This window comes from Melanotaenia boesemani, chromosome 12 (genome assembly GCF_017639745.1).
Source record: "Melanotaenia boesemani isolate fMelBoe1 chromosome 12, fMelBoe1.pri, whole genome shotgun sequence".
Classification (NCBI taxonomy): domain Eukaryota; kingdom Metazoa; phylum Chordata; class Actinopteri; order Atheriniformes; family Melanotaeniidae; genus Melanotaenia; species Melanotaenia boesemani.
This window is the reverse complement of record NC_055693.1, coordinates 8,738,949-8,766,090: the sequence shown is the minus strand read 5'-3', so window position 1 is coordinate 8,766,090 and position 27,142 is coordinate 8,738,949. Positions and strand designations below refer to the sequence as shown.

Below are 27,142 nucleotides of genomic sequence, written 5' to 3'. Positions count from 1 at the left end.
AAAAAGTAACTTTCTCTGCTATTTTTCTACAGTAATATATAAAGAAATATATATTTTAGGCTATTTCAGCTATGGATATTTTTGTAGTACTTTAATTATAATATTGTAATACAGAGCTTTTAATTACTTCTTTTTTACACATTTGAATTTAATTTTCATTCAGCATTTCAAAAGAAGCTGAATTTTCCTCCATCCATAAAAACAACGCATTTTGCTTAATTTGCTCACAAAAATTCACAGGTTGGCCCTTTAATGACGCACGGTTTACGCACTTCCCGGAAGTGCAGTGGGGGACACAGGCCCCATCGATTCAACACAACTGCATACATAAGCACTTACTAATAATAAAGCCCTGTTTGTATGTCATTTTCATGGAGTACTACTGCTAACACATATGGAGTGTCAAGAGGAAAGGCCAATCATCTATACCATGGAAAACAAGCCGATTGTGACATGTAAGTGTTAAAAGGAGACGTCCAGTTTTATTTTTTCTTGCCTTGACAGTTAGCCTTCTAGCTATATGCATTAGCTCCTTAGCTAAGCTAGCTGTCACCCTCATATTAAGCAGCTTGGAGACGCTGCTTGTCCGTGTGGTGAATGGTTACTTTAATTCTACTTGCCAAGATTTAGTATTTTATTTTTTAAGTACATGCGAACTACATTGCTGTCTGGGAAACGTTTTTTTCTTTCGACTAACTAAAATTTTAACTGATAAACAGGCCGAGCTAACGATATAACGTCACGGCTAGTTGTTGCAGTTTTGAAAATGATATCATATTGTTTCTTTCAGTTTAACCTGTTTTCTGTATTGCTGTTCAGACAGTAGTCCCCCGATCATATTTGGGAACTGGATTAGGTTGCCATTCATAAATCCCTTGGAGTATAATAGAAGCTTGTAAGAGGGGTTTATTTCAGGAATGGATGCCAGCTTCGTCCCACAACGCTGACTTACACTTTTAGTACCTTGCCTCGGTGTAGAGGAATATAAAGACATGGGAAAATAACAATTTATTGTTAAATGATCGATGAGTCAGTTTACAACGTAAACTTGGTGGCATATTAAAAATCTTAAACACAAAGGTGACAGTGGGATTTTCTGAAGGGTTGTCAGATACCCTGCCTCAACTGTATACCGTTGACATTACAATTATTTTATTTGTTTTACTTAGATAATTCTTTAAAATACTTAACACATTTAACAAGTTTTAGGGCATATTCGGATTCCTCTAAAGTTCATAACCATTAGTAAAAGACTGATAAACGGTCAGTTGACTAATAAGGTCACTACCATTGGAGATAATCTGCCAGTTAATTCCCCAGGCCTACAAACAAACAAACACACAAAAAGGAAGTGAGGTACATATGTAGTGTAGGTACGCACTGTGAACAAGTCTTTTTATTTTTGAATAATTAATATATATATTTATATAAAAGGTGTGCTACACTACAGAATAAATCAAACAAAGCAATCAAGACAATACCGACATAACTTAAGCAATTTTGTCTCTTTGGTTAAGCATTGCAATATATTTAAAACTGGGTTATCAAAGCAGCCATTAATTTAAATTCTTAACTAGAATTAATGAAAAAAAAAAAAAAAACAAGGCAGATATAGATAAGGGCACAGACAGAAAGTTGGAATCCTTTTTTTGTAATCTATTCTCTGTTAATTATCTACCATGTGAACTTGTATGCAGAAAACCTACTTCTCTGTGTGAGTGGTGGTTAGCAGGTGGAGTTGGGGTCACAGTTGTCAGATGCCTTTCTAGGCTATTATTGACCCCATTCTACCCCCATGGTTAGAGCATGCATTATGGCAATGTTTTCTTTTCTTTTTTTGTGACCACTCATTTGAATCTAAATCACCCACAGACCGTTTTCAGCACATGTACCTCATAGTGTAGATGTGTCTGAAAAAGTAAACATAAGCCAAAATTACTCATATTATTTAGAATGTTTAAAGACTTGCATCAGATTGAGAGTGCACCAAATTGCTCATCAGCAGAAATGTGTTGCAGTTTTGCTTTCCAATGTGAGTAGAACTGGCTCTTGCGGTCAGATAGATGTTTGCCCTGCAGAGTTGTATTGATAACAGCCTTTGAAAGGCTCAGTTAACATTCAAAGTTAAGTTTTTTTTAAAGGTTACTAAAGCTTTGAGATGTTAGAAAAAAGTCATGGCTAATCAACTAGTAAATCTGACATTTAATGTATTGGTTGCTGTACTTTAGTAGTATTATGGCTCACACATTCTAACTTGGGATATGAAAATATCACTAAACTTCTGTACATGTTAACAGCTATGAACTCTTAAGAATGATTCATGATTTGTCACTGTTTTGACCATGCTGCATGTTTATGTATGTAAACTGATTTGGGGGGTGAGCATTAAAAGCTTTTGCTTCTGCCTGTATACCCTTTTCAGACTGTCTTTAAGTTTTTTCTCTTTTACATGAATGTGCATTGTATGTATGTGTATATATATATATATATATATATATACATATATAATATATATATATATATACATATATAATATATATATATTATTATTATTATTATTATTATTTTATCTAAAAAGATGTCTGATTAAACTGTTAAACCTTCATTACTCATTTATTTGCCCATAGATTTTATCCTAACAGTTTGGTTGTAGTCATTCCCACATACTAAACACTGCTTCCAGTGATGTCACTTAATTGTCAACACTGGGAGTCATATTGGTACAACATTGGATTCAACTGAGCTCTTTATTAGGTTAAGTGCTGAGACTCATTGCAGGTTATTTGAGGATATTTGCATCAATACTGGGCAAATTATGCTGTACTAGTTTTTTTTTCTATGAGCTGATGGAGTTTAGATGTTATATGTTCTCAGTGAAGCTAAAACAAGTACCTTAGTCAGTGTTGATTGAGACACACGCATCTAATCTGAAATAGTTTGCAATATTGACTAAGTTGTGTGAAATATGCAAAGAACAAGCCCTTATCTCATTTTCTCTCCTTTGTACTACCCCTCAATCTTTTAGAGGTAAGATGATCCTTTTCTTTTGAGATCAAGTTGTAGTAGTTGACTAACTATCCAAATGACCGCCAGTGCTCCAGTTAGAGGGCTCAGTGACAATTACTCATTTGACCATTTGACCAAGATAAGGAATAGAAATGAGGCCCAGATGTTTGTCTTTCCATTTGAAATGGCTGATAAAGTTCATGTGGCTCACAGGGTTTATTATAAATATTTTATAGAACATTAATAGTGATGAAAAGGGAGTATATTTAAAAGAAAGTCATTGTTTCTCAGTCCTTGTTTTTTCTTGTGGTTTGTGGCAGGTGAGTGCTTTAGCTTAGGATAATGACTTGGGCGTGCATTTCAAGTTCTCACGGTGCACAGGTAATATAATAAAACAGTGTCTAAGGATAGCGCGTTAAACTTTGGATCTATAGATAATCTGACTAAATGTTAACGCTCTCAGACTCATAGATTTGTATCACACTTGTCAATTACATAATGATGAACAGGTTTGCTTGAAACATCCTTTTGCATTTTGTTGTAAGTTTGTTTTGGTCCCGCAGTAATTTGTCATTTTCACTTTACCCTTATATTTTGGGCAATGAATTTTTCATTTATGTTCATATTGTTAGAGTAGAGCTTTTCAGATCATTTAAAGAGTTAATTTTATCTGAGTTACTTCTTTCTTTTCTGGTTCTTTATCTTCCCTTTTTTATTGCAGGTGCTGGAGATCAGGGCTTGTTCACGTCTCTCTATAACTCATTGGCTCAACAACTTCCTAGGGAGCCAATGGAGTGGAGGAGGTGAGTACTGCCCCACGAAATGTTGATGGACAAATATAGTAGAAAAGATCAGCATAATGCAAACATGGTAATTGGGTTCCAAGTAAATCAGCTGTTCCTAAGGAAAAGTTACAATCTTTTTATGGTGTAGTTAAACAATATATGGGGTAATTTAGCTGCATATTCAGTAGTATGAATAGGAGGAAGTAGTGTATAAGGATGTACATAAATCATCACTTTGACATAAACAGGTACAGTCAAATAGCAGATGGGAAGAAACCAGTTGTTTTGGCCAAACATGGGTACAAAGTTCCGGGTCAGAGATTATTTCCTTTCCCTTGTTACTCTCTGATAGAGGTTTTTAAATGATTAATGGTAATATTGGATGCCTTCTTTCTCTTTCTGTATTAGATGTATGTTTTAGTCTCTGATAGTCAGATTCCTCACAAAATTGCAGGCCAAAATTTAGCAAAAATAGCAGAGAAGTGGAAGATATGCATAGAAGAATCCTAAGATTATTTGAACAGCTAAATTCCTTTCCTTACAACTGCATTGTAAGCACTGGGCTGAATGGAGGTTTGCTGTCTGAGCATCCTTGTAGTTTATAATGTGATTTAGTTTAAAGCTGAACTGACAAAGTGACACATGGATTTTTTTTCTTTTGTTCTGTATGGAAATATTGCAGCAAAGCAGACATTTTTCCTACCTTGGAAGTGTCATGATGACTCAAGTCCCTGCTGGGCTTTTGTATGATGTGGTCTGTATTTTTGTTTTTATGTTCCATTTTAAGATTTTAAATTTAAAACTGTTCATAGACAGTATGAGAGAATTCTGGTGATACACTTCTCTTTTCTTCAAAATTGGCAACATTAGTTTGTCATTAAACTGCCAGTGAGTCTCCTTCATTAAAGTTGTGCTGACGTTATTCAGAAAGGAAAAACACGCTGCCAGGAATAGCAACCAGGGGAATGACATAAAGCAAGATTTATATGAAATACCGTTCATGTCTTATTATTGCTGTTTCATAGTAAACATAAATATTTTTCCATTTTAATAAAGGACTGCATTAGTCAAAAACTATATTAAGAAAAAAACTGTTTCCTTTTAACCCTTTCTACACAACTGTGCGGTGTACAAAAGAGCTGCTTGTAATTGGTTTCACATGAGAAACCAAGACACTGAATTATATTTTCCTTACAAAACACTGTCTGTATTCCTTCACTGAATTCCAAGAAGTTTTTTTGTTTTATCCATTCAAAATGGCCTGATATTTAATTATCTCTCATAAATCTGATGTGCATGTAAGCATTTAAAAATAGTGATTTCAGAATATAAATAGCAACCCTAATCTTTTGATTGACACCTGGCATGACACTAGGGGAGCTTCAATGACATGTCCACATGTGTCAACCAGGGTAGCAAGAAAATGAACCAGCTCTAAATGAGCTTGTTACGAGGAACAAAAAGTTGATGAAATTCCAAAAATGATTACATGCCTTATTTGATACCGTTCTAGAATACTTCTCTGTTTTACTTTGGGTATGCCGTGGATAGACGTTTTGGGGTAATTTTACCAGAATAAAAAGAGGTCAAATGTTCTCAAACTAATTTTTGGACACAGCTGTTCTTCCAGTGAATGACTGAGTTTGAATGTGAAGTTTGAATTCATGCTTTGTCTTCTGTGCAGGAGTTATGGCCGAGCACCAAAAATGATCCACCTTGAAGCTAATTTTGTCCAGTTTAAAGAGGACCTCCTCCCCAAGGAGGGCAACAAGGCTCTTCTTACCTTCCCCTTCCTCCACATCTACTGGACAGATTGCTGTGTAAGTAGATTGAAAACACACACAAACAAAACAATTGTTTCTTCTCAGTTATTATTCCCTTAAAATTTCTTTGAGGTTCTTCTGGTTTGATCAAAGTTTTTTAAATCTGTAATGACATTCATGAAAAAAAAAAAACCTTCTTTTTCTTTCATGTGGCTAATAAAATATTTCATTATATTACTGTTGCTTTGTAAGCTATAGACTAACAGTCCATTAACAACAGCAAGTTAAACATCACTTTAATCACCTCCTCTGGAATGTAGTGCCATACGTACATACAGCTAATTAATACATAAGCTAATTTAGGTGAGTTTCTGTGCAGCACTATAAGAGGCATGTGCAACTAGGAGGCAGAAAGCAGGACTGATAGCAGGTTTTTAGCATAGCCAAGCTTATAAGCAGACACGGTAAGGCTTTTCTGCTGAAATAAAGATGGATGGATATTCAGTGTTCTTAGGAGATCACAGCTCTTTGTCACAGCAGCAGAATACTTTAGAATCCAGTAAAAAAAGAAACGACACTTTGATCTCACAAGGTCACAAAAAGCAATAATTTCTCTACAGCAACCATATTGTGCCTAAAAATACTCATTTCTGATCCTTTGTCTTGTAACAACACAGATAATATAGTATTCATACAGATATGTAAAAACACCTGCCATGTTAATTAAATATAAGTGTAAGGTCAGTCAACTACTTGCTTCACTAGATATAGTGATTTATTTGAACATGCTGAAATAAAACATTAGTATAGAATAGTTGTAACAGATAGCATGCTCAAAAAGGGCAGGAAGAAGCTCAAGCATATTAGTTCCACCCCTTTTCCTCAGTGAGTCAGTAAACCAGCTTCCTGTTTACACCCAGTGCTATTTACAATTTGAGCACTTGGTCAAAACTAGTTTAGGGTAATTTATTAACATGTTACATAACAATTTAAGCACAGCTGGACTTCAATAAAAATCCAATAAAATTCAGAAAGTTGGTCAAAAAAGTATTTACAGCAGAATCTTGACAATCTTTGATTAACTTCTTAGGATTAATGTAAGACATGACTACTTGTCTACCATCCAGACGAGTACCTGTTGTGATCCTGTCTGGTTGAAAAATAGGTCCCAGACATTTCTGTATGCCAGATATGCAAAACCCATAATTCACCGAGTCAGTAGTCATATCAGCAAAGCTCTGTCTGCCAAGGCTGACATTTTAATACAGCTGGAATAGGAAAGATCATTTTCACATGGATGATAGGGAAAAAAGCTTTCAAATCTCTCTGTATTACTGTACATCTGGCTTTAGCTGATACGCTTTTTGCAACGTGCAGTCACGGTCTTTAACCAAACAACATCTAATATTAAGGAATGTACAGAAAGAGCAGACTGGAGAAAAATGATAAAGGAAGCAGGAACCTGCTGCTGCTGACTGAGCTGCTTAGTATGTGGAAGTGCTGTCATCAGCTTGTGACTCATGACATTTCCTAACAGCTGGGAGTAATGAGCCCGTGTGTTGATAGTGTGGACGCACCGGTACCTGTGCAGTACAGCAACTTCATGCAGTGCACCTGAAGGAAAGTCTGCCTTTTTTGTAGGTTTTAATAGGACTGCTTGATGAGTGAGAAATAAATCAAGGTGACAGCATGTCAGACCTTTTAACTACATTTAGACAAAATGGCTCCCAGGTTTGATTTCTAGCTTCGTCACCAGCCCAAATAACTGGAAAAACAGGCTTGAGTTTGTTTTGCCCAAAAGGTTGAACTTGAAAACACCATTAAACTGTTACATTTTTTATGAGACTGTGTGAGTAGCAATCAATGTCTCCCACTCGAGTAACTATGAGCAAGTTTATTCTTTTCAGCTAAACAGCTTTTGTAAATTTAATCAACTCTTTGAGTTATTTGTCTGCACTCCAGGCTGATGAATCTTTAATATGTTGTTTATTTGTATGGATTGCTTGTGCGCAAACATGAGAATTGATGAGCAGAATTATACAGCTAAAACTTGACCCTTTCATGCTCTATTAGTTTTACAGTTTTCTGTATGCAGTTCAGTGTGACTACACGGGATGTGACAGATGCAGGAACAGTATCTACTCCCTTTTTAAAAGCAGAGTAAATGGGGAGGTAAACTGTTTTGGGAAAAGGTGAAGCAAAGCTAAATGAACGTTTTGTACACTTCCACATAACCTTGTTCATGAAAACAACACAAATATGCTGCAGCTCTTCTGTTTTTTGTACAAGGAGTTGTAAATCTTGTTTCCTGCAGCATGGCAGTTTTACAGGTGATAAGAACAGGTGGGCTGTGTGGTAAACGGAATATGTTGATAAAACCACACTAGTTTACACCAGTAAGAAACATCCGTTTCTGTATCCTGTAGAAAGTTATTTTCTGCTTCTTTTTTTGCTTCTTTGCAGCTAAATAAATAAATTAAGGCTCTTCAGTTACTGGATAGTGAGGCAGAATTAGTCAGAGTGTAATTAAAAAGTTAATTTAAGATCTATGTTGTGGTTGCATACACTTTGTTACTGTACTAATTTCCAGTATTTCAGAAACACTGTACCTCAAGGTCTTCATTTCTCTCTCTGCCAGTCGACTGTTGCGTAATAAGTGACTCATCATATTATAAGCTGCCTCCTGCCCATTTCCAGCCAATTTAGAACAAACACTACCCTTAAGCAACAGTCAGTGCTTCATGCAGGAAACCCCAGTCACAACATTCTCATCAGTCAGTATCTTGTGGATGAAAATGAGAAAGTGTGAACGTGTTGGGCAGCGTTGTTTTATTGTTTCTGATAGGCTTTGATGTGCAAATGTCTTCATTGACTAAAAATGCAAGACACTTGAAGGGAAAATCATTTTTACAGTATCCTAATGATAAATACTATCAAAGGATGAGACCATTTGTTTAATGTTTTACTATTTTTCTTTTCAATATTCGTTTGTACCGATTAGCCTTAATTAAATAGGTCCTATGCAGGTCATGCTGACGAAAGATCTGACCAGTCAGGTTGTAGACAGTGAGCAAGTGAAGTTCTTCTGGAGAGAAATGGCATCTTTTTCGATTGTGTTTGCTTTGCACAGAGGTCATTGGAGGCCATTGGATCAGATCAGATTTGGTATCTGGGGAGTTTGGAGGCCTGTTGTATTCTTTGATGTCATCCTTCGCAGTTTTTGGGACCCACTGCTCTCTTGCTTGGGAAGGTTGCTAATTTAGGGAGATATTGGGGTGTGAAGGTCTACAGAAATATTTAAGAAGGAGGAAGATGTCAAAGTAGCATCTAAATGAATGTCAGGATACAGGTTGATTGACTTTTACCTTCCAGTGGCTGTATGAGCAGTGTTGAAAAGTTTAAAAGTAAAAATTAAATGTCATCACCATTTTCTTGGGATTTTCCCTGAACATTTTTTTTTTTCTTTTTAATCTCATTTCCAGGATTGTTCCAGCATCATGGATTTGCACAGTTTCTCTGGATTAAGGATGTTTCTGTGTAGTCTGCCTCTACATGTAATCCTGCACTTAATGTTGAGATAAGGGCTCTGTGGAGGCTGTACCATCTGTGGCAGGACTCCTTGTCCTTGATGTAGCTGAAAATAGCTCTTAATGTCTTGATTGTCCATTTTGAGGTTGTTGTCACGCTGTAGAATAAATTTAGAGCAGCTCCGATGCCTCCCTGGTGGTATCATGACATGCAGTAATCAGAATCTCTTTATTTAAAGTGTCTTCAAGTGTTATGCAAAATATGAATGTGTTAATATAAATGGAATATGTAGATAATGATGTTTGTGTTTCATTGTAGGACACAGAGGTGTATAAGAGCTCAGTGAAAGAGGACATGATGCGCTGGCAGAACAGCCTGAAGACCCACGGCTCAGCAGACTGGGTCATCATCGTCGTGGAGACTAATGATACAAAGAAGAAGAACAAGACGAACATCCTGCCTCGGTCTTCCATCGTGGACAAAATCCGTAGTGACTTTTGCAACAAGCAGAACGACAGGTTAGAGAACTTTTCTCTTTTGAACAATTAGATTTTAATTTAATTTGCAGAGGATGGAAAGAAATCATAACACGCTGATTTCCTTCATACGACATCGTTTAGCCTCAGTTCCTTCTTTTTCTTCACAAACAGTCAGAGATGATCACTCTTCTTCTGTACATAATGTGATATGTGATCATTGATAAACCTACTTGTGTCTAAGTTAGTCGGCTCTTGGATCTTTTTCTTTTTAATTTAGCTAATATGTGTTAGCATTTCCTGTATCGTTATTAATGTGAACAGTGCTTGTTCAATGAGACCTTAACCCAGATTTTTCTCTGTAGCTAGAATTTAAAGATGTCCTCTAAATAATTAAGATGCAGCTTAAAAAAGAGAAAAGGGAATGAGAGGAAAATTGATAGTGAGCTAGTTGAGCAGTGCTAATGCTAACTGAGACAGCTGCAAAATAACCCAGTGGGAATCTGGTAACCATTTAACGTCATCACCAGGAAATGAACTGAACCTGTTTATAGGCTAATGTGTTTATCTGTGCTTACATTTTCCTCAGGCTTACGGCTACAATGTGATGATGATGTTTAAATGTCTCACAGTGACGGTTGTCTGTAGATCTGAAAGCATAACAAAGCAACTCCAGTCTCGATGATTATGGCCTGAAAATAAAATAACAATGTACACCTTCCCAATCCAATTTTTAATTTCAATTTTATTTTAATTTCCTTCTTTAAAACAGACTAAATAATAGAGGAATTATTCAGAAGTTTTATTCTTTTTTTTTTATTTTTGACAAATTGAATTAAAGTAATTTTCTCCTTCTGGGATTATGCAACTGAATTACCTTTAGACTTACACACAAACTTAAAAAAATCTATGAAAACAGATCCTATCACTGGAAACTTAATTTTTAGCAACATTTCTGCAAATTTAGTGCCTTAGTTTTAAGATTCTATTCTGAAAATGTACACATCTCTGACAATAAAACAGTCCATCTTCAGCCTTGATTCTCCCGAGGTGCTTGGGTATCTGCTTATGTCTGTCATAGTTCTGCTGCTGTAAGCTGGGTTCCCTGTGGTCCAACCTCCCTCTTTGGTCTCACTAGACACCAGAGAGCTGGACAACTGCTCTCTCTGCAGCACCCTCCTAAGTCTCAGTCTCAACAGACTTGATTTAGCATCAGTGTTCTGTGATCTCTGGTTGTGTTGTCCTGGCTGTTTCCTCCCCATTAGAATACAATGTTTATGGTACATGGAGATCATTGGTTTATTAGAGTAATGTGCTTTTAAAATTATTTGCACTTGTAATTGAAAAGGAGAATAAGTTCCTTGTCATATATTCTTAGAACAGACATTGTAAGAAGGATCCAAGTATATTCAAACTTCTCGTGTAAATAAACGTTGTTGCCTTTCAATCTAGGTGCGTGGTTCTGTCAGATCCTCTGAAGGACTCATCTCGGTCGCTGGAATCTTGGAATTCCTTGCTGCTGAAGCTGCGAACTCTTCTCCTCATGTCCTTCACCAAGAACCTTGGGCATTTTGAAGATGACATGCGTACGCTCCGAGAGAAGCGCACCCAGCCTGGCTGGAGCTTCTGTGAATACTTTATGGTTCAGGTATGTAGACGAAACACAGGCAGTTCAATGTGGATTTTTAATTTGGATTATATGCCACAAGTGAGTTAAAGAAAAACATGCCTTTTCTCTTATTACTACTTTTATTTTCAGTGTCTGTAAAAGTAATTTACACATTAAACTGGCAGGATGCTCAGTTATCAGACTCAATACTTTATTGTTCTCTCATCGACCCTCATTTATCAAACAAACGTGGAAACAAGCTCACATCCTATCGCAGGAATGATCTTATGATTGGATCAACATATCATTTATGAAACATTCGTATCTGAGTTATTTCAGCGTAGGAATGATCAGGCCTTGATAAATGTGGCGGCTGAAATCCATCGTCATTCACATGTTACGTCCTAATTATTCGCGGTCCAGAGACCTCACCCAGTGAGGTCAAACCATGGAGGTCGAGATCCAAACCCTTACTTGTGAGGTGGAAAAGAATAAAAAGGTGCTGTTTGGCAGCCTAAAAACACGAATCAAAGGAGTGCACAAAAACGCTACATGGAAGAGGATCACAGAGACAGCCTCGCCGTTGTTGATACGACTCTGGCTGAGGAATGAAGAAAATTCTCAATAAGTGGCATATATATGCCCGTGATAAATGTTTTATTTGTTTTATTCATTTTTAATTTGGATAGCAGCCCATGCCTGATAGCTGAAAGTCAATTCTTTATGTTACGATCTTAAAAAAATAAACAACATGCTAAGAGATCAATGAAAACATTAAAACAGAGAATAAAACTCGTTCAAACTACTAAACGTTTTCTGTGATTACTTGCATTAGTTAAGCATTATTGTGTTCAAGGTTCTGTTATGTGAAGCCACTTTTTATTACCTAAAAGGAGAAATTTGGTAGCTTATAGCATTTCCACCTCTCCAGTAAAGAACTGCACATTTTAGTGCACAGCATGGGAAACATTAGCCTACTTATTAAATAGTTTTAAGGAATAGACTACTTGTTAGAAAAGATGGATCGGCTTGTGTCTCCTCTGTGTAACCCCAGCGGAGGCTGTGCTGGCCACGGTTCCCCGGGCATCCGCTCCTCTGGCTGTGCATCATAAGGCTCAATTAGCTAGAGCAATATTGTTCAAGACTGCACAGGACAGAATTATGAAAGTCCAGAGACTTTCTCTGGCGAGTACAGCAGCGTCCACCCGCTGGTCCGAGACACGTCCACCTGCCATTCTGCAGCGCTCCACCGTGGCATGCATGCGTGTGTGCGCACTGTTGAACCTGCGCTCCTGCTCTGTGGCAGGGTTTACCAGCAGGGTGATGAGAGTGAATATAGGTATGAGTTTGTTTGCAAACGCAGAGCTTTCTTTGTATTTATCATTATTTCAAATTGTAGTGTATAATGATTTGTGGGCCTATTCATTAAATTTGAGCTATTCTTGTTATGTGTTGGCTTAGGCTGTTTATCAAATTTGTGTTTTTTCCCAAATTATTTTAAGTGCATGCATCACTGCACTCCAAGCATATCAGTAAGCTATTTATTTTATTTGTTTTGGGAATCCATTTAATTTCCTATTTCCTTTTTTTTCTTTTCTCTTTTTTGCAAATGGGTTCATTCAGTACTGAATATGTGGCTGCTTATGCTTAGATGGCCGTTTGAAGTTTGTTCAATAATTATTATTAGCGTCTGCTATGCTGAACCACTAATCCACACTGACTCAATCTTGCATACACGATCTCAGACCTGTCGTGAGATTTGATCGTATCCTACGCTCACGTCCAAATTGATAAATGCCAAACCTTGCCTGGAAATGGTCGTGCCCACAGATTTCCATTGTACGTTTGTTTGATAAATGAGGGCAGCTGTGTCTATCTGCAGTGGTCATTACATCGACAGTCTCAGTTCAGTGATGTTGTGTGTGTTTGTGCAGGAGGAGCTGGCCTTTGTTTTTGAGATGCTGCAGCAGTTTGAAGATGCCTTGGTTCAGTATGATGAGCTAGATGCTCTTTTTACTCAATATGTCCTTAACTTTGGAGCTGGAGGTGTGTGGCCTAAATACATAAACAAATGTACATGTTTTTCTTTCCTTATTTTGGTTTTGACTAGTTTGTGTGTGTCCACAGATACGGCTAACTGGCTCGGCTCATTTTGTGCCCCGGTTCGTAACTGGAGCGGCTTGCTGCTTCGGCGGCCGATCGATATGGAAAAGAGGGATAGCATCCAGCGTGGAGAGGCCTGCCTGTTAGATCTGAGAAGCTACCTGTTCTCTCGTCAGTGCACTTTACTTATCTTCCTACAGAGACCCTGGGAGGTCACACAGAGAGCCTTAGAGCTGCTCCACAACTGTGTGCAGGAGCTACGCCTGCTGGAGGTAAACACACTCATAAAGGGACATTTTTCTATGTATTTTAACACACATACCATGCCACTCATTCTAAAATATTTTTGTGTTTTTTTTGCTGCTGTTGAGGTGTCGGTCGTTGATGGGGCGCTGGATTGTTGGGTGTTCCTCAGCTGCTTGGAGGTTCTGCACAGAATTGAAGGCTGCTGCGATCAGGCTCAGTTAGCTGCAAACTGCTCCCATACTGTCGGCCTCTGGGCCTACGCTACAGACAAGGTGAAAGAAAAAAAAAAAAAACACCTGAAATTTATTTCCACAAACCTATTAGTTTCACTTTGTTCCTGTGAGAAATAAAAGCTAATTATTAATGTTAGTTTTCAGAATTTCTAACGCTACAAGGAGGTTATTTGCTTATTGTTTTACTTAACAATTAAAATGGCAAAAAAGGAAAATACCTGTATTCATATATTAAATTTTTGTTGTTCTTTCACCTTCGTTCTCTAGCTGAAGTCTCTGGGAGAACTCTGTGGCCTGGTGTCAGAGAAGGGACCCACATCTGAGGACCTGAACAGGACTGTGGATCTGCTGGCAGGACTGGGTGATGAGAGGCCCGAGACTGGTAAGTTGTCAAGAGGGTTGTTTTGAAATCTCAACCTCTACTAGTGACACATATTTGTTAGAGGAATTTTTATGGTCCTGTTTCTCCACTTAAATTTTTGTTGTTGTTGTTGTTTGTTTTTGTGATGTGGTCTGCATCGGTGGTCCTACTCAGCTCCAGTCAGCTTCATCAGCAGCAGTTCAGCTGATTCAGGACTGACTAGATGTCTTGTGTTCCACCAGAATAATGTGTGATTTAGCACTTTCTGGATATTTTTGTTTCTCTCTGCCTGCTCCCTTTTCTGCCACAAACATCCTACTAATTCACTTCTGTGTAGTTATATACATATAGCACCAATAATTATAACAGAAAATATCTCAGGGCACTTTACAGAAATAAACAAGACAAGTCCTTATTTTCTGAAAATAACAGTATAACAAAACATGTCAGTTCCTTTTTTCCCAGTTTTTTTTTCCTTTCATCAGTTGCGATCATAGTGTATTTGAACATGTCTACTGAAATCCATTCAAGAAATTTTATTAAACCATTTTATACTTTGATAAATCAAAGAATCTTAAATCATTTTCAGATAGTTAAGGCTGAAAGTATTGTGATTTGTCAATGATTTTGGTCTATATATGTTTTTTCTTACAGAATTTGTCCATTTCGGTGAAACCTTGAGGCTAACTGACAGCTGAAACTAAAAATAATTTTTTTTTTTTTATGTCCTTGTCTTCCTCCACAGTCAACAGTTTGCAAAGCCCTTACAAAAAGCTGAAAGAAGCTTTGTCGTCCGTTGAAGCTTTTGAAAGGCACTATCTTGTAAGTCTGACACAGCTTGGTGTTCTGTTTCAGTAGTTTGGAAAGTGGAGACTCTTGGCCCAGTTTTTAATTAATATATTTTCTGATGTAATGTCCTGGAAACAGATAATTTGATTTTCCTTTTCTGCTCTTCTTCTCCCTCTTCCTCCATCTCCACTTTGTTGGCTCCCTCTTGCATCAGGAACTTTCTCATGCAGCTATGGAAATGTATCGGGCCATCGGCCGGCTGAGGTCTGCTAGACTGGTGGGGAAAAGCCTGGCTGAGTTCTACATGTAAGCTGCTGGCCATGCTGATCAAGTTTATTTAAGCTGCTTAGGCATCCTCACAGATGCCCCCACTAAATTACCACTAACAAAACAGTTTGATCAGACAAAATATGCAAAAGATAAGAATGTGTGCAGAAACTCGTGTGTTAACACTATTTACTTTTTAAAGATACAGCAGATTGAAGTGGCTTTAAGAGTAACCAGCACAGAAGATGTATTTTGTTCAAATTGTTGTTTTTAACTGTCTGCTGCATGATGTTTGTTTTGATGTTTTGTCTTATGTTTTAACTGATTTTAATTGTCTTTTGTGAGGTGACCTTGGGTCTTGAAAGGCGCCTTGAAATAAAATTTATTATTATTATTATTATTATAAATTAAGGAAACTGACTGAATGACATAAAATTAGTAGGTTTTGATTAACACAGGTGCTACAGAAATATGCAGTTTTCATGTCTGTACTGGGTTGTATTTCATTATCACAAAATGTCTGTTTAACATAATATGCTTCTAAGTCACTGAAACGGAACAAAATTAGGCAATGTGTTTATGTGGGTCTTTTAACAGGAGGAAAGGAGACCCGGAACGGGCAGAAACCTTCTTACAAGAAGCTCTGAAGTCATACGTATCGGAGGGATGGAGCCTCCCTGTGACTCACACCAGGAGACAGATTGCTGAGTGTCAGAAACTGCTGGGAAAAACTGAAGAGTATCCTTTTTTCTTTTGTCACATGTGTCAAATTCACACTAGCACTAACATTTAACTGTCCGATTTGTTGAGTTAAGGATGCAAAATTGCTCTGTCCCTTTTTCTTTTGAATGCTTGCTGTGAGATGCTGAAGCTACTCGCCACCAGTTTTCCCACCAACCAGACAGGAAGAGTATATCTGGATGATTTTCAAGATAAAACTATTTCCAAACTCCCAATCATAAACCACATCAGCACTGGTGACATCAAGCCAGAACACACCCAATCTGTGTGTTTTAATCTTTTGATAATGGCACAAAGAATCATCTCTAGAGATGTAGAACAGACAAGAAGAGGAAACTGCAGATTTTTGGAGCAAAATCTTCTTTTGCCCAACTGAACAGAAGAAGGAGAACAAAGCTTTATCACAGCTGATTTTTTCATACAACAGCATCATGTGGGATCCAAGAATAAGATGTTTAACACAGAAAAGCAACTTTATTAACAGAATTGGTTTTGCAAATAAAACTAGAGTTTTGTCAACAAAAATCAGGGAGGGAGGTCAAAAAGTATCAGTCAGTGATGCAAAACTCCCTCCAATGCACTCTTCCTTTGAGAGTAAAACACCTTTTTTTCTGGACTGCAGCAGCTTGCTCTAGTATTCAGTTTCCTTGACAACCCTTTGCAGCTACTTGCAAACCAGTGCCTTGTTGGCTGGTGATGTGAATCTGACCACGGAGGACAGAAAGCACTTTTGTCAGGAAATTCTCAGCTTTGCTGGAAAGCCCGGAGACCACTGTGAGTAGTCATGTTTACAGCTGGTGTGGATAAGAAATGAAGCAGTAGAGTAGAGCTTTATTGTTATGTCAGTACTGTCCTGGTATAATTTAAAAAAATATTTTTATTTTGTGTCCTTTCTTGCATCATATTAACACTGTTTGTGCTGAAATTGTTGTGCAGTAAACAACCTCAGCACAATGCTTTCACTCAAAGTGGGGACATGGCATATACCATGTTGATTCCTTTTAACTGTTTCCAAATCAGTTTCTGGGGTAAATTTTGTCATTGTCAAAAAATGTAAACATCTATATTTCATCCATACCCTTTTTTTTCTCTTTCTCCAGCTTACAAAGTGACCCTCAGCATGAATGTTTTTGCTCAGCTCACACGGCTGCAGTTCCAGCCAGCGGCCTCGGTGCATTCTGGAGCCGTCCTGCAGGTGGAGCTCACTCTGAAATGTTTGATGCCCATTTCAGTGCACATACAGCAACTAGCTGCTAGTATTCACTTTGATGTGGATCATGGAGGGACTCATGGAAGGTCCAAAGGAGCTCAGAGACAAACATACCCAGGGACAGTAGAGTTTAAACAGGGTAACTCGTTAGCTGGTCTTCCTTCCTCTGTTTCTGCTGGTCCTTCATTAGAACTGGACGAGATTCAGGACAGGAGTCCTTCGGACAATTCTCTCAACTCTACTGGAGTTGTGTGTAAAAACACTCATCTGGTAATGCGTCGTCATGACAGCAATTCACCACCGGACACACCCAACTGTGTCAGCCCTCCTACTGTTTCTATGAAAGAAGGCTCACAGATGTTGAAGGTGCAAGATGTAACGTTAGAGCCTGGAAATAACAGCATCGTCTTCACAGCACCAGTAAGAGCCACTTGTTATTCAACAGTTTATTCAATAGAAATTATAAATAGTCTTTATGTTTTTTGTGATTTTTAACTGGTCTGTCTCATAAAACAGCCCTCTTACTATCATGTTTTCTACCTTTGGCTTCGTCGTTCTTGTCCTCACTCTCCTTTTCTTCACAGAGTGGGCAACCAGGTTTTTACACATTGCGGCAGCTGTGCGCCACAGTTGGTGGAGTGCAGTTTGTCCAGTCTCATATCTACCCATCAGTCCGGTATGAAGTATATTCTCAGGAGCCCCAGCTCACTGTGGAGCCGCTCTCAGGTCTGAATCTTCTTCTGAATCTTTGAGTAGCTCTTGTCAATTTTGAAGTTGTTTTAATGATGTCAAATTCATGAAAGACTACAATAAGTCTGAAACATCCCAACCCCGTTGTAAAAAAAGTACTTCTAATAAGCTGTTTACCCTACAGCTTGTGTGTATTTTGCTCAGATTTATTTTTGTTTATGTCTTCAGAGCCTCTGTTAGCCGGTCTGACTCAGAAGGTAAAGTTCACTCTGCTGACGGGTCACTACACTGTGAAGAAAGGAGATGCTCTGCAGCTCAGCAACACAGACACCATGCCCATCCTGCCCTCCACCAGCTGCACCGCCTGCATCAGCAGCCCATCTGCTGGTCAGTAACTGTATTTACAAACCAAGAAATGAGACTTTCTCACAGTTTTTTGTTCAGTTTCACTTGATTGAATCACTTTGAAGTGAGCTTTCCTGAGTAAATGTTAGAACCATGTTTGAAAGCTGGCTGTTGCTGATAATTCAGGGATTCCAGCTAATTTTCTGTATTTATTGAATGCATTCAGAGTTTGTGGGTGAAAGCATCATGTCCATCCAGTCGTCTGAAAAGGTGACCAGCATCAGCTTACCTCCCACCCCTCCCTACCACATCCTGGAGTTCCAGTTGGAGGTTTTGTGCATCATCCCGTCTGGGTCTGACCGGCCAGCCAATGAGAGGCTGACCAATGGGGAGGTCCGTCATCGACCACGCAGCTACAGTCATCCTGACACGCCGATGACCGCCATCGACCAGAGGGTGAGGTTAACGCACATTAACACATTAGAGTTTAGGAGAAGGGTGACAGAATCACACAGATGGTTTGGTTTGGGACTCTTGTTCAAACAACACAAAATTAGATTAAATCATCTAATGATGAAATGATGATGAAAATATGGCAGTCTTTTTTAAAAACACTAAAAAAAGATGTTGGTCCTCATTTGGACTAGTTTGGTACTTTTCTTATCAAACATCATACAGTATTAAGAATATCTTGTTATTGTCTCTCTCCAGATGTCTATTGACTGTCCGTGGTCGATCTACTCTACACTGCTTGCCCTAACCTTCTACATCCCCTTCAAGACCAAACACTCCCTGCTTTCTGCTGGTAACAGGTAAGATTTTCTAATCACAAAAACACATGCAGTTATCGTTTGCGAAAAACATTTAAGTAATTTCTACTAGAAATTTAGCAAGATGATGTTTAGCTATTCCATAGGAATCCTGCATGAAGCTTATTTTATTTATTCATATTTTATTATTCATATATTTTTACCAGTCAGTAAATGTACCCCCAAAGCACTTTTTTTGTTCTTCTTTTTCATCCAGTCCACCATTACTACTACTACTACTACTACTACTACTACTACTACTACTACTACTACTACTACTACTACTACTACTACTACTACAGTATTTAACATCAATTTCCCCTCCAAAAGTTCCAATACAGAACCTTATTTTAGTTCAGTAGAACAAATATTTTTTGTCCTGTCATCCACTTCACTTTTATGCCTTAAGATACACTACCGTTCAAAAGTTTGGGGTCACTTTGCCATGGGATTCAACAGGGAAGTGACCCCAAACTTTTGAACGGTAGTGAAAGTAGAAAGGAGAAAAAGCTTACGGAATTAAAATCTGCTCAGGTAAAGGGCACACTGTCATCCTTTATGATCAGTTTTGAACAAATGCCACTATTCAGGAAGTTGGGAAGGTTGGAGAAGATTCTTCCATATGGTGAGGGAAAAAAATGGAAAAAAATTAGGATTTAAATTTTCTTCTCCTTTTTGTAAGTTGAATTAAAACAGTAATTACTAATGCAATTTTGTTTACAGTTTGTTACAGTCTTTAGAAAGAAAACATCAGTCAATGTCAGAATCAGCATGTTAGCCCTGTTTTTTTTTTCTTTGTTAGTTTTTTGTTTTGTAAAACAAAAAAGTCTGAATGAGTCGGGGAAATTGGAGCTGATGCGTCTCTAACATGGTGTTCTTCACCCTGCACCTTCCCACTGTCACTCTGTCATGTCTGATATGTGACAACGGCCATCTCTCCACAGAAAGTACATCCAGGTGTGTGTGCAGAATGTGTCCGATGTGAACTTTACACTAGCTGACATGAAGCTGGCTGAGAAGCAGCACACGTCGTTGGAGCTACAGTCCCTCAATATTAAAACACAACAGGTGAGAGGAAATGAATAAATTAAAAACAATAAATAAAGTAGGTGGAGCATCGCTGATAAAGATGTAACAGTTAAAGAAATGAAGTATTGACAGAACAGTTTCTTGTGGTCTGTTAAAACAAATAAAGGAAAAATCTTTAAATTTGACATAAAGACCTTCAATTTTGCTTTATAGAGCTTTAAATGTGAACAAAACCATTGATATTCACACACAACACACACCTTTATCAGGCCTGCATCATCTTCACTCGGAGTTAGAGTAGCTGGAAGACTCATTAGCTGTCTTTAGATGAACCAGTATTTTCTCAGTTTTAGTAGATTTTCATGGTAATTAAGTCCAAAAACGACTCAAAATTTTATATATCAAAGCACAAACCAGACCAGTGTTTGTAATATGAGCAAAGGATGAGGAACACATGCTCAATTTGACCTGGTCTGCAAGTGAAATTATGCTGGATTATAACTAAAATATGTCCATATCTTGTTTTGTCGCTTCCGACCACCAAACCTCTTCGTCGACGCTGCCGGCATCATTCATCTATGAATGAATAAACTGCTTCTCTGTGTGCGCTGCGCGTCTAGTGGTGGGCGTGGCCAAGATGCAGCAGCATTGCTAACTGACAGATTGCTCACAATAGACAGAAATGTCGTTCATTTTTAATGCTGGACAACTAGCACTGGAACATTTTCGTCTCGTCAACGAAATTTCACAAACGTCTCGTCATGTTTTTGTCATCAGAGAGCCATTTTTAGCTCGTCACCGTCTCGGTAATGAAATCTGTGAAATCTGTGCCTCTTCAGAAGGCTTTCCTGTGGTTGTATTCTTCAAGAAACCTCAGAAATGACACATAATGATGTCTGAGCTCCCCGTGTGAATAAGCTCATATATGATATTCTGTCACTGATCTCAGTTCAAATAAAGGTGACATTCTCTGACAAGGATGCCTCTGACTGTCAGTAAAGGTGTTGATTTAGTTTTAGAGAACATGCAAGCTACAGTACATTATCCATGAATCACTCTAATTTGTTGTGTGTTTTTGTGTGTGTAGCTTCTGTGCAGTAAGCACAGTGTGTTCTGCTTGTGGGAGGTCAGGTGGAAGGATGACCTGCCTTCCTGTCTACAGTGTGTTTTCTCTGCCAACTTCTCTCCTCTCAACCAAGACGCCTCTGCCTTTAAACCCTTCCACTACCAGTTCCAGCTTGAGAGAGTCACTGTAAGTTACTGAAACTCTTCCCTCTGAGTGAATCTGTGACTTATAATCTGTAACCATAGCAACTGTTGTTTTTGAGGCGTTGCTGTCTGAGACTTCCCCAGCATAGATAACCTCTCTGTCATGCTGTCAGACATTGTATAGCGTGAGAGCGGAGATCATGCCTCCTGCTGGCGAGCAGCACTGTCGCTCCGGTTTACTCTGCGCACTCGAGGTGTTTATAACACGACTGACCGAACCTGCAGAGGGAGAAATAGCAGAGGACAGCAAAACTGACACTGACGGCCTAAAAACCACTAAACTTATGTATGAAGGTATGTTATCAGCTGGGCTTTCACATTTGGTACTAATAAAAACGAGGAGAATATATACACCAGTCACATGTTTGGACACATTAAACCATTAGATTTAATGGGAAAAGTGTGTCTAAACATTTGACAAGTACAGAATATCATTATACAACAGTTTAGAAATGCACCATTGTGAATATTTGCAGAATTTTCTAAATTAATACCACATATTTTTTAATTTTTTCTTTTTAAACATCACATAAACTTTTTTTTGTAATTTGTGATACAAGTTATATGATTATGTGATAAACCTTAATGGGAATAGGTCTTTATTGTTTAGATAATAATGTCATATTCCAAAATTAATGATCCAAAATGTACAATAAAATGTACTTTGTCAACTGGAAAAAGACACTGAAATAGTTTTTTGTTTATTTGATACTTATTAATAAGCAGCTTTATTAAAGATCAATGGCTAAATCAAATAAATTGCCATGAACTTGACAACTTTTTTTTTTCTTTTAAGTCTTACTACTGATTTATTGCATTATTAGTGAATGACATGAAATGAAAGAAATATTAGATTAATGTCGGGGTGACATTATTAAGTACAAATATAAAATTGGATGAAGAATAAACTGAAAATAATGTTAAACGTCAGGCTAAACTAAGCTTACCATCAGTCATCTGCTCAGACTTTTTATTAAATTTTACTGGCTCTGACATATAATACAATTAGATGATTTGTGATCATTTTGCAAATCATTGCATAATAGCTTTTCTTGCTTCCTCTGTCATTGGATAGTCTTTAAAAGAAACAAATCATGAGTTGTGTGGCTTTAACTCGGATGTGCATGTGTGTCTGCAGTGGCCGACAGCAGCAGTAACTGGGCAGTTTGTGGCAAAAGTTCAGGGATGGTGTCCATGCCGATGAAGGCCAACGCCACACACAAGGTGCAGATCCAGGTGATGCCTCTGTTTGCAGGACACCTACCCTTCCCCAAGATCAAAGTGCTCAAGTATCTTCCTCACACCGCTGCAGTGGCCATTCAGCCAGACCCTGGTAAGACCACCTGAACATCAACACGCACATTGTTTATGTTTAGTGAACAAATGGAGAGTTGAGGTCATAACACACCGGCATCAAAACAACTGCTCCTGTATGATGTGCTGCTCATCTACTCTTAACTTTGTCCTGTTTTCAAGCTTTGCTGCTTCTGGGGAAACAAAAAAACAAGACATTTTTAAATCATAATCACTCCATGCAAATACATCCCAGCTCCCACCCTGTAGCAGCTCTTCTTCTATGGTGCTTTAGCAGTTTTCTTATGTCTTTTCTTCCCTACGTTGTTTTCTATTACATGCATTTATAAAATGGATGAGGAAATCTTAATAGTGGAGGTAAAGAAATAACCAGAGCTGTTTGAGCCACAACACTGTTATTACAAAAACATAATTCTTATTACTCTTTAGATTTAGAAATCAAAGCTGTGTCCAAATTCAGGGTCTACGCACTTCAAAGTGCAGGTTTGTCGGCTACATACGTCACAGCGGCGGCCAAGCACTGTCCCATATAGAAGGCGCCTCCAAATCCACCCTACAAACCTGCACTCTGTTTGGCCTGTCGGGAAGGCTACTGGTGGTGCATCCTTCACGACCTCTTTTTTACCAGAATTCATTTCACACAAGATGATGTTGAATGAGCAACAAAGTTCCAAAGAGTATGTTTTTCATTTACCTCACTTTGTTGAAATATGACAAAACCAAATATATTAAAAACGTTTGTTAAACGGTGGCATTAAAACGTGTAATATTTAATATTATTGGATTTTTAGGGGGTTAATGAAGAGTGTGTACCTGCTAGAAAACAACAGATAGCCTCAGAGAGCCTTTTTAAATTTATTCTTTTTTTTTTTTTGACATTATTCAGTTAAAAAGGTAAGCTAGTTAATGTTCACTAAAGTGTCCGATGATATGCAAAACTTAAGAATTTCAGAGGTTTAAGTGAATCAAACAATATAAATTAATATAATAGTAATATTATGGTATAATTATACTAAGTCAACATCCTACATTGCTGTTATGGGAAATTCTTGTCTGCTAGGTAGGCTGTCTCGCTTCATGAATGGTAAACGGCTTCAGAGTGCAGACTACGTAGGACTACTAGTCTGTGCTTCGAAGTGTGTAGACCCTGAATTGGTACACAGTTAGAGTTTAACTAGTGTTTATCCACAGAAGTTAAAACTAATGTCTGAATGTGACTAGAGACATTTCAACTGTAAAACCTTAATAATTATATTAATGCAAAACATATGTGTGTTAAAGTTTATGGCATTAAATCCCACTAAACTGCCCAACTATGCCACCTACTGATGGAAATTAGTACCTGCATTGTTGTTTTATGAGTAAGGGATGAATTGTAATAACATTAAAGTAAATTTAGGCTCTATGTCGTCAGAAAACAACAAAATTATTGTTACCTATCTGCTGCTTTGAATAATATAACTGATCACAATACACATTTTCATGAAATTATTTCAAAATATACAACTAAAATCTGGAATTTATAGTTAGTGACCACAAACTTTGTTTGAGATGCAGGCAGCTGTGCGACATTTCCTAATGGTTCTAGTGGTGATAAACAGCAGTATTTCAGCTTTATTTCTTTTGAAAACAAGCGGGTCAAACTACATAAATGGCATGTAAACAACAAGTGTGACATTTAATCCCTGCATGAAATGTTTGGAAAAGAACTTGTAAACACAAAACTGCCTCATTCTTAGTTCCACCAAAAAGCTGCTTCCACACAATGTAACAGCTCAACAAGTCAACTTCAGGTTCAGCTCTGGATGTTCGCCATCACAAAACTGGTTCATTTCTTGGTAGGCTGCATCACCATGGCAACATATACCTCATGACAGGTCAGGGGATAAGAGATTGGCACAAGTAAATTGACCACTTCCTGACGAATCAGTTCTCTTAGAAAACTGAAAAATAAAATTCTCTTGGTCAGGGAACGTCTTTTACTCCAAGTTTGATTCCATCTCTGCTGTTAGACTTTCAGAAGCATCAAGAAGGTGATTTGCCAACAAAACATTTAGAGAACAGATGTTGGATTTGGTGTTTGTGGGGATCTTTTGCTCCAGCAAATCTGAATTTGTTCCATTTTTTTCCACCCACAGACAGCTGTGTGGAGAACGACAGTCTGTCCCTGCTGGACAAGACGCTGGACGACCAGGCGGACACGGCAAGCATCCGCAGCCGGGGCAGCATCCACTCTGTGGGCAGCGGCGACCAGCAGCAGAAGGGTGTGGCCATGCCACGTCTGGAGCCCTTCAGTCCCGGACAGGTTTTCAACCACAGCCATGGACGGCAGGTTCTGGTGCTGCCCGCCACCGACGACCACATCATGGAAGTCAACGCTACATGACCCTGGCGTTCAGATCACCCATGCACTTCTTTGTAGGACATAGTCTCTGGATGAACTCTGTTGAGCTCCAGGGCTGATCAGGTCCAGGATTCCATGTCAAAGACCTTTGCAGGTTGCTGGTATGGACTCCATCCCCTAAGCATGAAACGTTCACATCACTGGAGACATTACAGACTAGACAGTGAAGAGCCGACAACTGATGATAAATTTAGATAAAACAAGAATCGTTGCCATACTTTGTACATAGGTCATTGAATGGATTTATAGATATAAATATATAAATATATATATGGACTGATCAATCAGATCTGCACCTGTCATGCTATTTTGAACTGGGAGAAAAAGAACTACTCCTGATTGTCCCACAATTCACCAAAGCCCCAGATGTGTGTTTGCCTTGATCAGCGACACAAGTACTGTAACTTTGACTGAGTGTGAAGAGCTGTAAGTACTGTTCTGCTTGAGACCTTTGCCTTGATGATCCCACATTAGAGAGTAAGTTTGCTTTATTTAAAAGAAAAAAAAATCTTACTGAAGACATCCTTAACCCAGACAGACTTTTCTGTCCTGCCCAGTTCCATAAATATTCCCTAAAAGAAAAGAAAAGAAATATTAACTGTGACCAGACTACACATCTGACATGTGTGAGACACCTGGAATAACACCGGAAGGACAACAGCAGCACGATCTGGGCTACCTGCCGAGTTTAGAGACTCCTGCAGTGTGTTGTTTCACCATGACTTGCAGGACCCCCGACCGCCCTTTCTCTGCACAGCTGTTAGCTAATCAACAGAGAAGTGATGACGCTTGTGCTGAGAGGTGGAGTGTGTGATTGGCAGTTTGTTGATCAGCTGGTTGCCAGTCCAGCATATCTTCATTGCTGTGTAACAACTCAAACTGATGATCATTATCCGATCTGACAACAGTCATCCTGAAAGTCTAAACTGATGCGTAGCCGCATCCTGGCAGTCACTTTCTCTTCAGAGCTGTTGTGTTGTCATATAGAAATCATTTTTTTTTTTTAACAAGAACATAAAATAAGTTAAAAAATTGATATTAAACTAGAAATACTGTGTTTTATTGAATTTTGGTGCTCTCCAGTTAAATATTCAGTTAGAGATTCAGTTTGATGAATATATCTGCACCCAATGTTAAGTGTGTATTAGGGCTTTTTTCTTCTTTATCAGTTAATGAAATGGTGGCAATTTGTAATAATTTGTGTTAAAAAAAAAGGGACTGAAAAGGCCCATTTAAGTCTTAAAATTTAGCACTTACAAGATTTTTCATGATTATTTATCATTGTCATTGTTTAAAAAAATCATTTGTTTTGAATGTAGACATCAAGGCAAAACTCTCAAATACAAACCCAGTGATGACACAAGAGGTTCAGACTGTGTGTGTGTGCGCGCGCATGTTGTTCTGTTCTGCTGTGGTTCTGTGTACCTACATAGGTCTTTGATTCTGTATGAGTGTGCACCATCAGGTGAGACATTTACACGATGATCAGCCTGTGCACACTGTTGTCTTACCAGTTGTCAGTGGATTGTGCTGCGTGTGCATATTTATTCTGTGTGTGTGCGTCACTAATTCTGTGTCCGAGCTATGCACACATACTGTTGATGCTGAGTGAGTTAATGAATGAGATAAGAAATTTAGTTCATATTCATGTATTCATTTGGAAGGAAGAATGTTGGCTACCCCCCCCACCAGTCCTCTCCCCCCTCTCATGTATCTACAGCTCTTCTTTGACCACTGTACATACTGATCTGTAAATAATGATTAAAATCAAAATCATCTTTGATTGCCAACTATATTAAAAAAACAAAAAAAAATGTAAGTGACTAGATGTGTGGTGTTAATAATGTCATAATTCTTGCTGCCAACAATGAGCTTTTGAGGCTTGCTCAATAATAATGTGAGACTCAAATTAGGTTTATTTTGATCCAGAAGCACCTTATTCCCCATATACCTTCATATAATAAAGGAAACACAAGTCACTTACCCTATTTTACAGTAAAAAAAAAAAATTCCCACATTTCGCTGATTTAGTTCTTATGTTCTCAGCTATAGAAAATTCACACTATGAACTTTATTGGATATTTCCTACATCTTAATTTTTCACTTGGTTTAATAGGGACTGTTATTTTGTTGTGAAGGGAAACACTGACACATTTATAATCTAC

General features: G+C 38.1%; 1 protein-coding gene across 1 annotated transcript; it reads left to right on the top strand.

The window, feature by feature from the left end:
• The first annotated feature begins 293 nt into the window (after window positions 1-293).
• Window positions 294-26,801, top strand: trappc10 (trafficking protein particle complex subunit 10). Its single transcript, XM_042001947.1, has 23 exons — window positions 294-455; window positions 3,728-3,809; window positions 5,476-5,611; window positions 9,401-9,600; window positions 11,011-11,206; window positions 13,102-13,213; window positions 13,295-13,542; window positions 13,642-13,788; window positions 14,017-14,131; window positions 14,856-14,932; window positions 15,114-15,205; window positions 15,764-15,904; window positions 16,572-16,681; window positions 17,008-17,537; window positions 17,702-17,843; window positions 18,036-18,194; window positions 18,379-18,608; window positions 18,864-18,964; window positions 19,906-20,029; window positions 21,078-21,242; window positions 21,373-21,553; window positions 22,398-22,592; window positions 24,712-26,801. Exons 1-23 carry the CDS (start codon window positions 395-397, stop codon window positions 24,957-24,959), a joined length of 3,792 nt encoding a protein of 1,263 aa, XP_041857881.1. The 5' UTR covers window positions 294-394; the 3' UTR covers window positions 24,960-26,801.
• The last annotated feature ends 341 nt before the right edge of the window (window positions 26,802-27,142 follow it).

Excerpts from the sequence above, each read along its gene's own strand:
- trappc10 (XM_042001947.1), top strand. The coding sequence starts at position 395 with ATGGAGTGTCAAGAGGAAAGGCCAATCATCTATACCATGGAAAACAAG. Across the intron at positions 14,933-15,113 it reads CTTTTGAAAGGCACTATCTT|GAACTTTCTCATGCAGCTAT; the intron begins GTAAGTCTGACA and ends CTCTTGCATCAG. Across the intron at positions 21,243-21,372 it reads TCCAGCTTGAGAGAGTCACT|ACATTGTATAGCGTGAGAGC; the intron begins GTAAGTTACTGA and ends TCATGCTGTCAG.